General features: G+C 33.5%; 1 protein-coding gene and 1 long non-coding RNA gene across 2 annotated transcripts in view; both read left to right on the top strand.

The window, feature by feature from the left end:
• Nucleotides 1-1006, top strand: part of LOC111460399 — a 5821-nt gene extending 4815 nt beyond the window's left edge. The window contains exons 2-3 of the long non-coding RNA XR_002713419.1: nucleotides 625-797; nucleotides 846-1006. This is a non-coding gene — a long non-coding RNA (uncharacterized LOC111460399). The remainder of the gene's footprint in view (nucleotides 1-624; nucleotides 798-845) is intronic.
• Nucleotides 1007-1704: 698 nt separating this feature from the next.
• Nucleotides 1705-14936, top strand: LOC111460396 (Golgi to ER traffic protein 4 homolog). Its single transcript, XM_023103645.1, has 12 exons — nucleotides 1705-1905; nucleotides 2457-2536; nucleotides 2852-2930; nucleotides 7286-7367; nucleotides 7931-8081; nucleotides 8343-8433; nucleotides 8963-9046; nucleotides 9976-10022; nucleotides 13128-13256; nucleotides 13841-13925; nucleotides 14017-14097; nucleotides 14568-14936. Exons 1-12 carry the CDS (start codon nucleotides 1831-1833, stop codon nucleotides 14577-14579), a joined length of 996 nt encoding a protein of 331 aa, XP_022959413.1. The 5' UTR covers nucleotides 1705-1830; the 3' UTR covers nucleotides 14580-14936.
• Nucleotides 14937-15235: the final 299 nt, after the last annotated feature.

Consider the following 15235-nt stretch of genomic DNA (forward strand, 5'->3'; position numbering starts at 1 on the left):
GCTGATCAGAGTGATGAATATAGTACGGATGTGTTAAATCAACATCCGAAATTTTGAAGCTAGATTTGGCTGATTCCGCCATAAAGGAAATTTTGATATTTAAGAACACCAAGATCGGTGCTCTGATACCATGTTAAGAATGAGAAATAGAAATAGAATTGGGATCGAAAGTATGATCTTCATTCAGGTTTACCACGTTTAAATAGGATACAAACTATCAACTAATACCTAAAAATAGAAAAATATATATCTAATTAAATCCGGTAAATAAATAAAATATACTGTTAATCAAATCTATACTAACAACTTCCTAAATATCTAAGATATATTCTAACTAATTATCACGGCAAAATATCCTCTTAATACAATCAAGAGGGAAGGATTGACATCTAAAGGTGATTGTATGAGATGCTACAATTCAAGATGTTATTTCATTGGAAAAATCTAACTAATACTCCATATTGGTTTGGACATTGCCAGAAAATTCAATTTTCAATTTTCATTTTTTTGTTATAGTTTTTAACTATTTATCTGTCTTACTCCTCTTGATTAAGAAAATGTAGGTGTTAAGTCCAAGAGGTACATGAAAGCAATGTTGATATCTTCATTATTGATTGTGTACAGAGGATGCAGGAGGAACAAAGCGATAAAAGAGAGTGAACGTGCTGCTGGAAACAATATTTTTGATGGCAAAGTTGGGATATTATGCCTACTCAAATAACACACTTAAGAAAGGTAGCTTGCTCCTAAGAAGATAATGCACTAGTAAGGAATCGGCTGCTCAACGTGTTAAAAGAGTTGGATGAACAACGTGTTAAGGAATCGGCTGCTCAACGTGTTAAAAGAGTTGGATGAACAGAGCTTGGACACTGTTATTGTCTCTATTCTTTTGTAGATTTTAGTAATGTGTTTCCGTTTCTTAAAACTTATGTACATCTAATTGAATACACTGTAAATACATTATAATATCTCTTGAGTTAGATTATATTAAAGAAAATATTGTTGAGCCTAAAGATTAAATAGTATTATTATAACATACGATTAAAGTTTTAAATATTATATTATAATATTAAAAAAAATGTTATTATAAATTAAAAGACAGCATAATATTTTTGTTATCTTAAACCTATTATAGCTCTAAAAAAAAAGTGCTATAAAAGGTTTTCATAACAACTTATATAAGGTATAGCTTCATAATTTATTATAGTATCCATTATAGTTATAAAAAAATGCTAGCTATAAAAAGTCTTAGACTTTTAATAATATGGACTGTCACGACATACGAATAACATGGGCTGTCACGACGTACGAAAAACACTATAAAAAGTCTGTCACGACGTACGAAAAACACTATAAAAAGTCTATAATAGCATTTTTCAATAGCTATCGTATCTATTATTTGTTGTAGTGGGGTGTTCAACATTCTCAATTAACGGTATTTCTATTTCTGACTTCTGAATTCAATGTCGCCTTCTGTGAGCGTTCAGGTTCGAATATATTTATAATGTTTAAATATAATTTATATATATATATATATAAAAGATATTTAAGAAAAAAACCCTAAAAAGTTTCCAAATAAGTTTTGTTATTGTGGTGGCAGATAAAACGATTTTAGTAAAATCGTGTTTTGAAAAATACCATTTTTTGACAGAGAAATATAAAAGGTTATTTTGGTAAAAAAAAAAGGCTTATTATAATCACGTACCTCCATTTCTTCTTTTACACTTCTCAATCGAACCCGAAAACAAAAAGTCCCTGGTTTTGTTCTTCTTTCTTCAAGGATCATCAACTAAACGAATTCATTCTTCTGCCATCGTTATTCGAATCAAAATGAGCTCCCACCCGTTGCAGAAGACCATGTCCCGCGCGAGATCCAGGCGAATTGTGTTGCCTCCGGTTCAAGAGGTAATGAATGCTCCAAACTTGTTGTTACAGATCTTTTCCCTCCCTCTTCTTCATTGTTTACGTTGTTCAAGAACTATTTTGAGCCTTGAGTGGGAAATTGTAGTGGTATAAAAATTTTATGACTCTATTTTTGTTATCGCGATTCATTTTGTTACCGTTTCTCATGATTTGTTTGAAATGAAGAAATTGCATGACGTTTTGTTTTTGCGATTACTATCAATTTCTGACCGAAAGCGAAGATAAGCGATACACTAATCATTGAGGATGTCGTGTTTGGATCAAAAGAATTTGAGTTTCATGGATTATTTTAATTTTAACTTTGTAATATACTCGTGGCATCATTTATTTAAATCACCCTTTTAGTTCATTCAGCAGAAGCCTTGTCCTCCAGTCAGTATGTTCATTGTGTTTGTGTGTTTTTCTTGCTTTATAGCTGGTTTTAACCTCTCCCTCGTTGAGAATCGATTAGTTTCTTTAGGCTAATGCATTGTTTTTTAACTGAGTCGAGGAATGTTTAGACTGCATTAACTTCTTTGAAACTGTGATTACAGCATATTATGAAAATAGAAGACGTTGTCGACAGTGGTGACTACTACGGTGCTCAACAGATGTACAAATCTGTCAGTGCAAGGTACAGTAATACCTTCTTCATTTGGTTTTGATCTTAAAAAAATAAATCCTTCCAAATTATTATGCAAAATGGGCACTTAGAAAGTGATTCTTACTAGTAGATAATTAATGGTGATTAGTTGATAACCAGTACTCCCAATGTCTCTGCTGCACTCCTAGTTAAACTGTTTATAACTGGCAATTTCTATCAATCACAAATAGTAACAGACTTATACTTTTTCAATTATTGTTAAAACCACTGTCTTCACCCAAATGATTATGCAAAAAATGGTGAATCGAGAGGCATGTTATTGAACATGTGTTTGTCTCATTTCAGATACGTGGCTGCAGAAAGGTACTCAGAAGCCTTGGATATTCTTCAGTCAGGGGCTTGTACCCAGTTGAAACATGAGCAGGTCAAAGCTAGTTGCATCTTTTCTGCGTATGTAATTGCTGGATTGAATGTTATTTTAGCATTTGTAGCACAGTGTATCCTTATTTTAAAATTCTGAATGGCGCTATTACTTAGGCTTTGAAATTGAAATTGAAATTGAAATTTCGTAGCCATATTTGAAGTCCTCAACTCTTGAGAACTGGTAAAACTTGAAAGTATATTGGTTTAAATATTATTCATGAATGTAGACATGACACATTGATAATAAACCAAATTTCATCGATACTGTGAAATTGAAAGGGGTAAAAGCAACGAAAGAGTTAAGAAAACAATAGCTGAGGGGGAGTAATTGCAAGAAAGAAGGGAAAAAAAAAACAAGAAAATATTAAAGCTTTCGAGAGCTGAAAAACTAACGCTTCCATCCTTAGGATCCTTGTTTTCTTCTCCCCTTTTCTTTTTTTCTTTTTTCTTTTTAAACAAGAAACATAATTTTCATTGTAAAAAGCGAGAATACAAAAGGAGAGGGATATGAGATATCTCCACAAACCAACGGGTTACAAAAAAGAAACCCAGCTGGTGTAAATATGAGTTAGGCTATAATGAAAAAAAAAAATCCTTTTGAAGTAGAAGACCAGGTAGAAGCAAAAAGAGTAACCAAATCCCAAAAAACGCCCTTGTTAGTTTCTTAACCATGAAAAATCTGGAATTTTGTTCGGACCACAGTCTCCAAGGGAGAGCAAATACACCATTGAACTATAGGATTTTAGTCTGAGCCTTAAACTGAGGGCTATCAATAAGTCGAAGGAGGGCATCCGATGCTTTGTTGGGCCAACACCACTGCATATTGACCAATTTAAACAACATTTCCCAGCAATCAGCAGTAAACGGGCATGAAAGAAGAGATGCATCAAAGTTTCCTCACTTCTTTTATAAAGATAGCATTAGCTGGGGGAAGGGAAATGTACTCTTTGGATTTTTCAGCAAGTATTCAGCCTCTCAAAAAAGAAAATCCACCAGAAAATCTTGGCCTTCTTAGGACACTAGGCTTGCCACGTAATATCAGATTTTTGTTTGTCCAAAGCCTCTTGATGCAAAATAAACTTGTGAAAAAGAAAAAAAAGGAGATTTAACCTTCCTTTTCCAGCATCTGCACTTTCAAATCTTCCCTGTTATTCGGTCTAAAAGCAAGTAAATGGTTCAAGAGAGTTGCCCACTCTTCAATCTCCACATCAGTAAGATTCCTTCTAAATTTTTGATCCCATACACAATGAGAATCCTTGTTTTCTAAAATAGTCATTTAAATAAAAACTTTAAAATTGGAAGAAAAAAACTAAGCTTATATGCTGATGTACTATTCTCCCTTAAAAATAAAATAAAATGAAATAAAATATCTAACAAAAACAAGCCTTTCAAAAGGAAAGTAGTCATATCTTACAGATTTTTGCTCATATCATCTCAATCCTTGTCAACTCCAGCACCATAAGTTTGATGAGTATGGTCTGGAGAACTATTAACCTTGTATTTAGTTTCTCCTTGGTTACCCTCCGATTTATTATTAGGGATACATTTTCATCTTGGATCTCGTAGGGATGTTTGTTCTTAAAGCTCCAATCCTTTGGTTGGGTTTTCTTTTCGTTCTTTTCCATTTATGTGGTTTCCCCCTCCAAATCCCTCTTTGTTTTCTTCCTTGTGGAATGTTAAGAGTCCTAAGGATGGTTAGATTCTTTGTCTAGTAGGCCTTGCATTGGTGGATTAGCACTATTGAATCTATTCAAATAGCTTTTTCCATGTTGTTGGGTCCGTAGTGGTGTGTTTTGTGTAAGTGTTTTTAAGAGTTTAGACAGTGTGCTGTGGAGTTCGTGTTTATGCCACCTTGATATGGGACACATTTTTTTTTGGAGACTTTTGGTCTTCTTTTGGTTTGTAGTTGTGCTTGTTGATTGATGTCAGAAGAGATGCTATTCCATCCTTCATTCAGAGGGGCATGGGAGGAGCCCTGTGGAGAACCTTCTATTTTGTAGAACACTTGGTTCAAGAGAAATAGGACTTTTAGGGGTTGAAGATGTATAGGTGTAGGTGTGGACTATGACTAGGTTCAAAGGCTTTGTGTACTGATCCTTTGTCTATTATCATCATTTATCAACATTGGAGCGTCTTTTGTGATAGTGTTTTTTTTTTTCTTTTTTTCTGGCTTCTTTTGTGATTGACTGTATTTTGTAGCCTGCTTGTGTATATTCTTTCATTTGCCATGTGAACGTAGGGCTTTTTATTCATTTATTTTAAAGAGAGAAAAAAGAAAAAATAGCCTCCAACTTTTGTGCATAAGAGATAAACATAAAGGTTTTATAATGTCGTTTTAGGGGGGGTCAAATAAGTCTTTAGCAATGTTTCTAGCATCGTCATCGGCGAATATTTCTTTATACACTAGATTAGTAGTGAGTCCAATGCCGGCAAAGAAGCTATACTCCATTTAACTAGATTATTTCCTCCCTTCTTTGGAGGCCCTTTCCATGTGAAGTTTTGTATGCATTTTTCAAGGTCCTTAGTGACTTTCTTAGGGAATTGGAGAAGAAAAAGGTAATAGAGATGGACACAAGGTAATACCAGTGTCAACATCCTGCCTTTTGAGTAATCAAGAAAGATTACTCATATAAAAACTCTAGCCAATTGGATCTAAGAATTCTGATGGATATGCAAACTCCTAGATGATTTCATCCCAAATGACTATAATTCTTAAACTATAACTCATGGTAATTTAATCTAACAACCTTATTGAAGAAACCCTTAGGTCCAAAACATCGAAGAAGGCTAAACTAATAAAAATACTCCTAAACTTTTTAATTTGTCTAAAAAATACTCAAATTTTCAAAAGTTTCAATAATACCTTAAACTTTCAAAAAGGTCTAAAAAAATATCCTTACCATTAGTTTTAGATGGAAACCGTTAGTACTTTGTTTCAAAAATACTTTTGAACTTTAAAAAGTTTTCTCAATACCCTTCAACTTTTTTAAAAAGTTCAAAAATACCCTTACCATTAGTACTGTGTTTAAAAAATACCCAAGAAATTTTAAAAGACACCATTTGCCTTTATAAGTTAAAAGAAATCGTATTGTCAATATAACGAAAACCTTCTATCAACATCTCATAGATTATCTTCAAATTTTTTAATGTTACTTTTGAAAGTTCATATTCATAAGTGTTTTTGAAACGCAGTACTAACTGGAAGGGTATTTTTAATTTTTTTAAAAAGTTAAAAGGTATTTTTTGTAGCTTTTAAAGAAGTTTTAGCGTATTAATCAAATTTATTTTTAAAACTCGTGTATTTTTTAAACACTTTTGAAAGTTAATGTGTATTTTCTAAACACTTTGAAAAGTTTAAGGGTATTTTTGAAATTCTTTTGAAAGTAAGAGGGTTTTTTTGAAACCTTTTTGAAAGTTAAAGTGTATTTTTGAAACAAAATATTAACGGTTTTCATCCAAAGCTAAATGTTAGGGTCTTTTTGAGATTTTCTGGAAGGTTTAAGGGTATTTTTGAGATTTTTTTAAAAAAAAGTTTAAGGGTATTGTTTGGACTATTTTTTAAAGTTTAAGAGTATTATTGAAAGTTTTGAAAGCTTTAGGGTAGGTTTGAGACAAAGTGCAAATTTCAAGGGTATATTAATTTAGCCCACCCAAGAACCCCAAAACGATAAGTAATCACCCTAAGGGAAAGTAAGATCCAGATTACTTTGTTGATCAAATATCTCAAGGTAAGAAAACTTGTTTAAGATTTGAATCGCTCTACAAGCAAGAAATCATGTCAATCTTAAATGCAACCTAAACTACATAGGATTGCAAAGAAACTTAGCCCTTGGTTAAAAGAAAGCACAAATGATATTTTTAAGTCTAGTTTACAAAAACAACATACATGCTTTATATAGCCTCAAAATGAAACCTTTGACCTTTCAAGAGTTTAACCTTTGACCTTCCATGAAATTAAGCCCATTTTCTCTGTGAAAAATCCTTGAACATGGGTTTTCCACTCTATTATTTCCTTGCTGAGAATACCAAATTTCTAAAGACCCTTTCTCGCCTTTTCTGGCCATCTCTATTTGAGATGATAAATCTGCTGCAAATCTTGGCAAAAAATTTCTTCCTTGAGAGAGACTTCTTTCTGACCCCTGGTTCAGCCTACAATGATAGTGATTCTCCCATCTTTTTTTTTTTTTTTTTTGTGGGTTTTTTAAATTTGTTTATTAAAATATCTGCATAAATGATCGATTTAACATAGGATTTGTGTGGAAACAAAACAATGCTTTTAGTGTTGAAAATGGGGAAAATGAAGTTCATATTTTTCATCAATTGAGTTGCAAATGGCTAACGGTTACTACTTTTCAGGTTACTTGTGGAGGAGAGCTTGCTGTGTTATTTGTGGAGACACTTATTAAAGGCAAAGTTCCTTATGGTGATAATACTCTTGGTGGGTTCCTTTGACATGCTTGATTGTATTTCTTTTATAAGAGTATAGGTAGATATTGAGGATGTAACTTGGATCTTAGTAGTGCCATAATTGTAATTACATAGGAAGTTCTCAAAACCAGAAAAAAAAATTCCTTGGAAGTTGGTTAGACTGGATGGTTAAATAGAGTGCGTTGGAGGTTTGAAAGTTAGGCAAAAATTTTGAATGGCCCATGGTGAGACTTGAGATTGAAATAGCCCTTTTGAAAGGATATTGTTATTGTAATTTCTCATATTCAATTCTCTTAAATCTTTGTTTTCTAATGATCTGAATCCTATCATTTTTCCATTGCAGTTTTAGTGTTTGTTATTCAGTATATGCATTTCAATTTTAGATTCAGTTTCTTTTTGTTAACTTCGTCATATGTTCCTTGTAGTTCTTTCTAAGACAAGTCTATTTGAGGATTAATTTGGTAACCGCAATATGGAAGATTTTTTTTCATATCTTTACTACCTTTTATTGTCTACTGTTGTTATGAAGTTCTGATGCCCATCTTTTTATGATTATGACGAACATTATGTTAGAGCGTGTCAGGAAAATTTACCAGAATTTCCCTCAGATTCCATTGCCTCAACATTTTGGGGAAGATGATGATGTGCAACAACTTTCTGAAGCACTTGGTGCTGCAAAAACACGTGTAGAGGGATGTTCCTCCTTTCTGAAAGCAGCTTTAAAGTGAGCCATTGCCCATTTTCTTCCCAGTTATAATTAGTCATTTATTTATTGGGAATAAGCAAAAAAAAAAAAAAAAAAAAAAAAAAAAAAAAAAAAAAAAAAAAAAAATAGANTAGATTATTTTTAAGTGCAACTTTTTGAATTATGTCATACATTCATAGGTATCAAGTTAGAATTTTTCTGTCTCGACGAATCATTTATATATAGTCCTTGTGTGCTAAAAAAGAGTTCATGCTTTCTACAAATCCTAAAATATATCAGGTGGTCTATGGAGTTTGGACCGCATAAGAGTGGATCTCCAGAAATTCATGTCATGCTTGCTACATACGTGTATTCTGAGTCACCAGAAGTGGTAGGTTTGACCGGGAATATCACTCTTTTAAGTACTTGTTTGTACTTGTTCTTTGTTTCTAAGAATTTGTGTTCTCTGTGTGTATCCACTTCATTTTAGAGGTAAATGACAGGTCTAATGTTACTTCAGTCCCTTTGGGGATAGAATAGTTGTGTTACTTCAGTGTCTAATGTCCATAATGTCTAGATTTTTTAGAATTGACTTATTGGACTTGTTAATAGAAACAAGATGTAGCATTTTGAGAAGGATTGTTGATTGATTTTTTAGCTAGCCTCTTAAACTATTTGGATAGTTTGCTTTATAGCCCAGCAAGACAGATCTTTTATGAGTATGTAATTTGGCAGTGCACGTTGTACTGCTGCTGTAATATCTTTTGCTAACAAGTTTATGAGAAGCATTTGCATGACCTTTCAATCGTTCATTCAATATGATTGTTGAAGCGTGGTCCAGTAACATGAATTGTGAAACTGTTGTTGCTTGTCCACTTTGAATGGTTTATTAGAATCTTCCAGTATTCTACTTGTTGCAGGACATGACCAGAGTAACATATCACTTGGTTCGAGGAAATAACCCCAAGAAGTTTGCATCTATGTTAGTGAATTTTATGGGCAAGGTTATAAGAGCTTTTCTTTATCTCTCATTTTTTAAGGATCAGTATGCAATCTTCATTAAGTCTCCATACTTATTTGGTTGAAGTAAGGTTTAAGTCGTGTATTATTCTAATTGCTCCTGAAATTATTATTTTCCTTAAGTGGACCTATTTTCTTTCACATAATTTGTGGCCCTTGCATCTTTCGACAGTCATTTAGTTAGTACTTATGCAGCTATTAATCTATATTTTTCAAAGATAGTTTGATTTGATCTCTTATTTTCTAACGGTATGAAAAGATCTAATGATGATGACTATGGCAATGTCGGTGTCAATTTCATGGAACAGAAAACATTTATAAAATATAATGTTAATTGATATCTTTTTAACAAATCATTAAAAATATTTGTAACAAAATTTGTAAATTAATAAGATAGACATTTTTAAACAAGTTAAAGCTTTTTTTTTTTAATTAGTTTTTATCTTTGATATTTTGTTAATAGTACTTTATTTTGTCGATGGTTTCACTGTAGAATGAAAATATTGACATCATTGGTTATTTAAACCTTAAGTCTTGATTGTAGATAGTGGGAGTACAGGCTTTCTAGTGTTTGCTATGTTCATGAGTAGAAATAAGATTTTTTTATTCTTTGGAGACAGAAACAACAATAATATAATTTCTTGATATGATTAAATTACATACAACACTGGACTTCCCAAGCCATCGGAATTACAATAAAAGTTTCCGATGGGATGTAAGATAAGAGGCAGCAAAATTCTTAAAGAATACGTATTTTTTACACCAGGACAACCAAAAAAACTAATGAATCAAGATTATTTTTGTTGTTTATCTACTCGAGGTATTGTATTCTGTTTAGCGGATCATTTTGTCATCTGTTTTCTTGTTCTGTTTTCATTATTCAACTGAGCCAATGCTTTTTCCTTCCCTGCAGTGTTATCCAGGTGAAGATGATATGGCTATTGCACGGGCAGTTTTAATGTAAGACTATCAAAAAGTCACTTATAAACCACCATTTGAAAATTCTCGAATCAAGGAAATTCTCTTGGGTTAGTGTAAATTGGAGTGATAATGAACTAATTTTATGGAAAAATATTGACACATAGAAAATCTGTTGAAAATGATGGAATTTTTGTATTATGGTATAGTTGCCAATAGTTTTAGTGGGTACATACTAAGCAATCAATTTTTAACTTTAATGAGTCAATTTTAAAAGTCAAGCTTTGGGGATTTTTATAATTATTGCAAATATTGAAATTTTATTATCAAATTTTCTTTGAAAATTGAATATGAGTAAATAACCTGCATTATGATCTTGCAAACCCTGGAACTATCAATTGATTCATGGTCCATGTGTTTTACTTTCATTAATACGGGTGTATAGAGTGAAGAATTGGAATTTTTGAGTTGTAAGGGTTAGATGGTCATTTCGACAATTTCAAAGCCACTAAAATGGAACATGATTTCACTTGTGACTGTACTTATATAAGATTAGAACTACTGTTTCATAGAGCAATGAGTACAGTTTTGTTCTACTAAGAGGTTTCCTTTTAAAGTGTCGAATAGTGTGTAGTTTGCACAAAAGAATTTGAGGATATTAGCCGTAGGTATAGTGGTGTATTGCCAAATCACTTCGCTTGGGTGTTGTATTTTGAGATATTATGGACCAAGCTATGAAACAATTGATAGACAGCAATTGGTTCATTACATGTAGCCTCATAGTAGCCTTTGAGCGATGGTCCTTCTTGACATATATTTTTTTCTCTGTGCTTTGGACGGCTAAAATTATATTTTTGGAGGTATTTGTTTGGTTAGGTGCTTGAAGAAATATTTGAAGATAGGATGTTATATATGTTCGTGCTTACTTATTGGAAACTTCAGAGATTTCCCCCTTTCTGTAAATGATAGACAGCAATTGGTTCATTACATGTAGCCCTCTCGAGTTTTCAATCTCATCCCAAATCCGAGAAATTAGGGAATAGGGTGAAGACAAAAGTTAAAATCCCTTGCGGGATCGGGAATTGGGAGGGATGTCATTGCAATTAAGCATGTCATTTCATGTCTTTGAACTTTTGTGATGACTGTAATGTCCGAGCTAATTTTCCTCTAGACCCATCTATCCTTCTTCTAACCTCTAAACACTGTGTTCCCCCAGTTTGAACTAGGAAACCGTTCCTACGAAGATTGAATGGAAGTCTTCCATGGAGGTTGACAAAAATCATAGAGGATGCAAAGTAAGAATAGTTGAGTTCCATAAAGATAACATTTACTTCATCTCCATCCATTGGCTTTGTGAAACCTTCCAGCCACTTTTCTCAATTCTTCTCAACTTGTTCAAGGAGCTCAAACTTGAAAGTTTTATCTTCTAGGTTGAAAGGCTGATGACAAGCGAGTAAGTCTTGGGCTGCATAAATTGTATTATCTCTTCTTCGAAGAATAAGATAGATTGGCCTTCTTTCTTCAAACTTCTTGTACCATTATCCAGAGTGGTGGATGCCCGCTCCCTAGTCCACCCTTCATCACTCACTGAGCCTTTGTCCTATTTTGATTCCAATGACCTCTTTTCGGGTTGCATATGTTGCTTAGAACTGCCTTTTTCATAATGATCGGCTCAAAATTCAATGCTTTGGAAAAAGTTAGTCTCCTACTGCATCCTTAACCCTTTCCACCCTTACAAGGACCTTTTAAGATATGAAATGCAGACCAAGTTTGACTGTGAGCAAAAAGGTAGGAAAGTGGTTGATGTATTTGAATTTTCTTTGGAGTTTTGGAGTGTGAACGAGCACTCGAACCAGTTGACATGCTGTCTTATTGAAATTGGATAAAAGTAAGGAAAATCTGTCTTCATCCGTTGAACTTGGAGATTTTTTAAACACATAGGCCTGGCACATTTAAGCTTTATGGATTGCCCCAAAAAGAATTCTTAGAAAACTCAACATTTTGGAAGCCTTGATCAAGGTTATACACTTGGCATGAGCTTTGGTTTCATAAGAGATTGTTCTCCTTTCCTCTAATGATTCATCAAGCTCTGTTGCGTTTGTTGCCCCTTTTGTTGATGCATGCTTGCTATCATTGTCACTCAAAATTGTACTGTTCCTTCCGAGCCAAAGGGACCAAGAAAATGCTCTAGTTAAGTGGATCCACATTATTCTTTTAACATTCTTGAACAGATGCCCTGTAGTGCAAATGAGCAGTTTTTTGGATCCGTTGGTTGTTCCATATTTCAATGGAAAGTGGAGGGGATAAATGCTCAGGAATCTCTGGCCTTACGGGCAATTGATTTGTGTTTCAGCATTCACCTTGCGAAGAGGGCACCATCAGGGTGAAAGAGAGAATTTTGTACCCTCCATTATATGTGTGTGTGTACACACACACACACACAGAGGTATAACTGCGATAGCCTCTACTCCATGTCCTAGCTCGTATGAGAGCTAAATTTGCCTCTATTATTTGTCTCTTACCCTCAGCTTTCATCGAGCTAGCTTTTGATATTTCAAGAGTTTGCACCTTGAGCTCAAAGGCCCACTTGCCTGTTCCTTTTTTTCCTCAACAATGGAAGAAAAGTTCTAATTAATTGATAAAAATGGAAAGAGAGGGATTTGAACCCTTATCATTTGGGGAAAAAAAATGTCTGAATTCTGTATCCTCTATCGTCCTTGGATGTAATATATATTAGAATTATTGCTGCATCTAAAATGTTTGGGCAGTTTATTTGGATCTTTTCAGTTATTGTGATTTAAATGATTACATTCAAGGATGTAGACTTGTAGTTACCTTATCATGAAGTGTTCAAACAATTTTTCATCTCGCTGGTTAAGGGTAATTGACCACCTAGTTTAACTCCAACAATGCCCTCCAAATTGAAACAAAGCTCAAAGATTTTATACCTTAGAAAAGTATTATGGAATAGAAAACAGGATCGAAAACATATTAAATATTAAGAAAGAAGCCTTTTTTTCCCATGACTTAAAATTATTTAATGTTCAATGAGAGTTCAGAGCTTCATCTCCGTTGGTGCATCCATATGGAATTTATTTCAGATTTTTATGGTTCTAAACTGAAAAGAAAGCATTTTTTCTTGTGTAGGTACTTGTCTCTTGGTAACCTAAGGGATGCTAATTGCCTCATTGATGAGTTAAAGAAGCAAGAAGAATGTGGTGAACTTGAGTTTCCTGATTCAGAATTGATTGAGTTTATCATCTATCTTTTGCTAACGTAAGATCCATTTTCTTTGTCTTGAATTAACTAGGCAACAATATGTCTACTACAGCAGATGTAATGTGTGAAGTGGGAATAATGATGGCAATAAAATCAAATTAGCGAACAAAGATTAGCTCTTATATGGTTAAAGAACCATCAAATAGTGTATGATGTAAGAAGGCAACTCACAATCTGCCGATCCCCAAGACGTCTTTGGTTGAATCTTCACACCTGATTGATCAATCCTAGTAAATATGTAATTATAGTGTGGCGGTTTGTGATTTTTCAATATTACCAAAACTTTCTTTGATATCTTTCAAAATTTAAAAAATACTTAAAACGCACCCTTTCTCTTGAAGGAAGTGGTAAGCAATTTTGTTTCTTTTTCTTTTCTTTTCTTTTCTTTTCTTTCCTTAATATGTTTCTGAAATAGTGTTTCAATTAAATAACAACGCTTAGAAGAACTCCCAGACACACTTAGTCTGGCTTGCTGGTTAAATTTTTAGTGTCAGTTCTTCTAGTTCTGTTCCCAGTATTGCAGTTGCCGGTAGATGCTTCTAGGATGGAATTTCGGCAGAACTTAAAATATGCATTTGCAGGTTGCAGAGAGATGCTTTGCCTCTTTTCAATATGCTGAGGGCAAATTACAAGCCGAGTATCGAGAGAGAACCTTCCCTGAATGAGGTGCAACTCCTGTTACCGAAACTTCGATAAATCAACACTTTTTTTGGTTGGAGTTATATAATCGGATTTTAACTTCAGCATTTTGCTTCAGTTTCTTGATGAAATTGCAGAGAAATTCTATGGAGTAAGGCGCAGAAATCCCTTGCAAGGGATCTTCGGAGATTTCTTGAAGGTGATTTTCTGTCTCATAGTCTTTGTCCTATGGATTTAAATCTTCCTCAACTCTTATGCTTCTTCTATTTTGGTTTCTAAACTTTGGTGATATACTTTTGATAAAAAGTTGAGAGACAAATAAAACATTTGCATGTTTAGAGACAAATAAAGCATTTGCATGTTGAGAGACTAAAATAGCTCGTTTGGAAGTCAAAACAAAAATTAATATGAAAAATCAAGAACCATAATGGAGTTTAAACCTAAGCGTTAGACATTTGTAAAAATAATAATATAGAATGTAGCCATGGAAAGCTTTCTTGAGTGGTTTGTGTAACGATTTAGGTAGTCTCAATGGATGTAGTGCAATGGCTAAAGCTCTGCCAGCTTCTTGTTGACTGAACTCTCTTCTCTTTAGTTTAGACTCCGAGTTGTGTTTGGGTGGGGGATGGTCGAAATTAGCTTCTAACTATCAATGAAAAATTTGTGCAGATGATGGGGTGATGACGAGCGGCGAATAGCGAGGTCCAGTCAGCTTCCTACTACTGTTGGCTGGTAAAGCTTCTGTGCTTCCATGGTTCATTACAAAGATGGAATTGGATAAGCACATTTTGGATTGTTTTCCAAATATAGAAGGTCACACTTTCCCTTTCTTGCATGCACTGTTTGTTAATTCTTTTATAAGTGACCTTTTTCCTTGAACATTGTTGATGAATGACTTGAAAACTCTGCATTATTTAGCTTTATCCTTTCAAAACCTCTCTCTCTCTCTCTCTCTCTCTCTCTCTCTCTCACATGTGGAATCAAGTAATTTGGTTTGACTGGGTTTTGGGGGTAATCTATTACAGCTTCTCCTTTTCACTTGCCCGTCCAAAACTTTGCTCATGTGATGGGGTAAGTGCATGAATACTTTTTCCCTTTGTGCAAGCCACTTTGAGATTAAGTACAAAGAACCAAATATCACTAATTTATGCAATGAAGTTGATAATGCAGGGATTAGTTGGTGATATTTGGTTTGATGAGTTTATTTTTAACAGCTTTTAGGATTATATTCAGATTCTCCCACTCAGAAGGTGAAAATTTTGAAAACAAGTATTATACATTTTTAATTTTTTTAATTTTTAATTTTTTTTTTTTTTTTTTTTTTTTTTTTTTTTTTT

Source organism: Cucurbita moschata, unplaced genomic scaffold (genome assembly GCF_002738365.1).
Source record: "Cucurbita moschata cultivar Rifu unplaced genomic scaffold, Cmos_1.0 Cmo_Scf00023, whole genome shotgun sequence".
NCBI classification, from domain to species: Eukaryota; Viridiplantae; Streptophyta; class Magnoliopsida; order Cucurbitales; family Cucurbitaceae; genus Cucurbita; species Cucurbita moschata.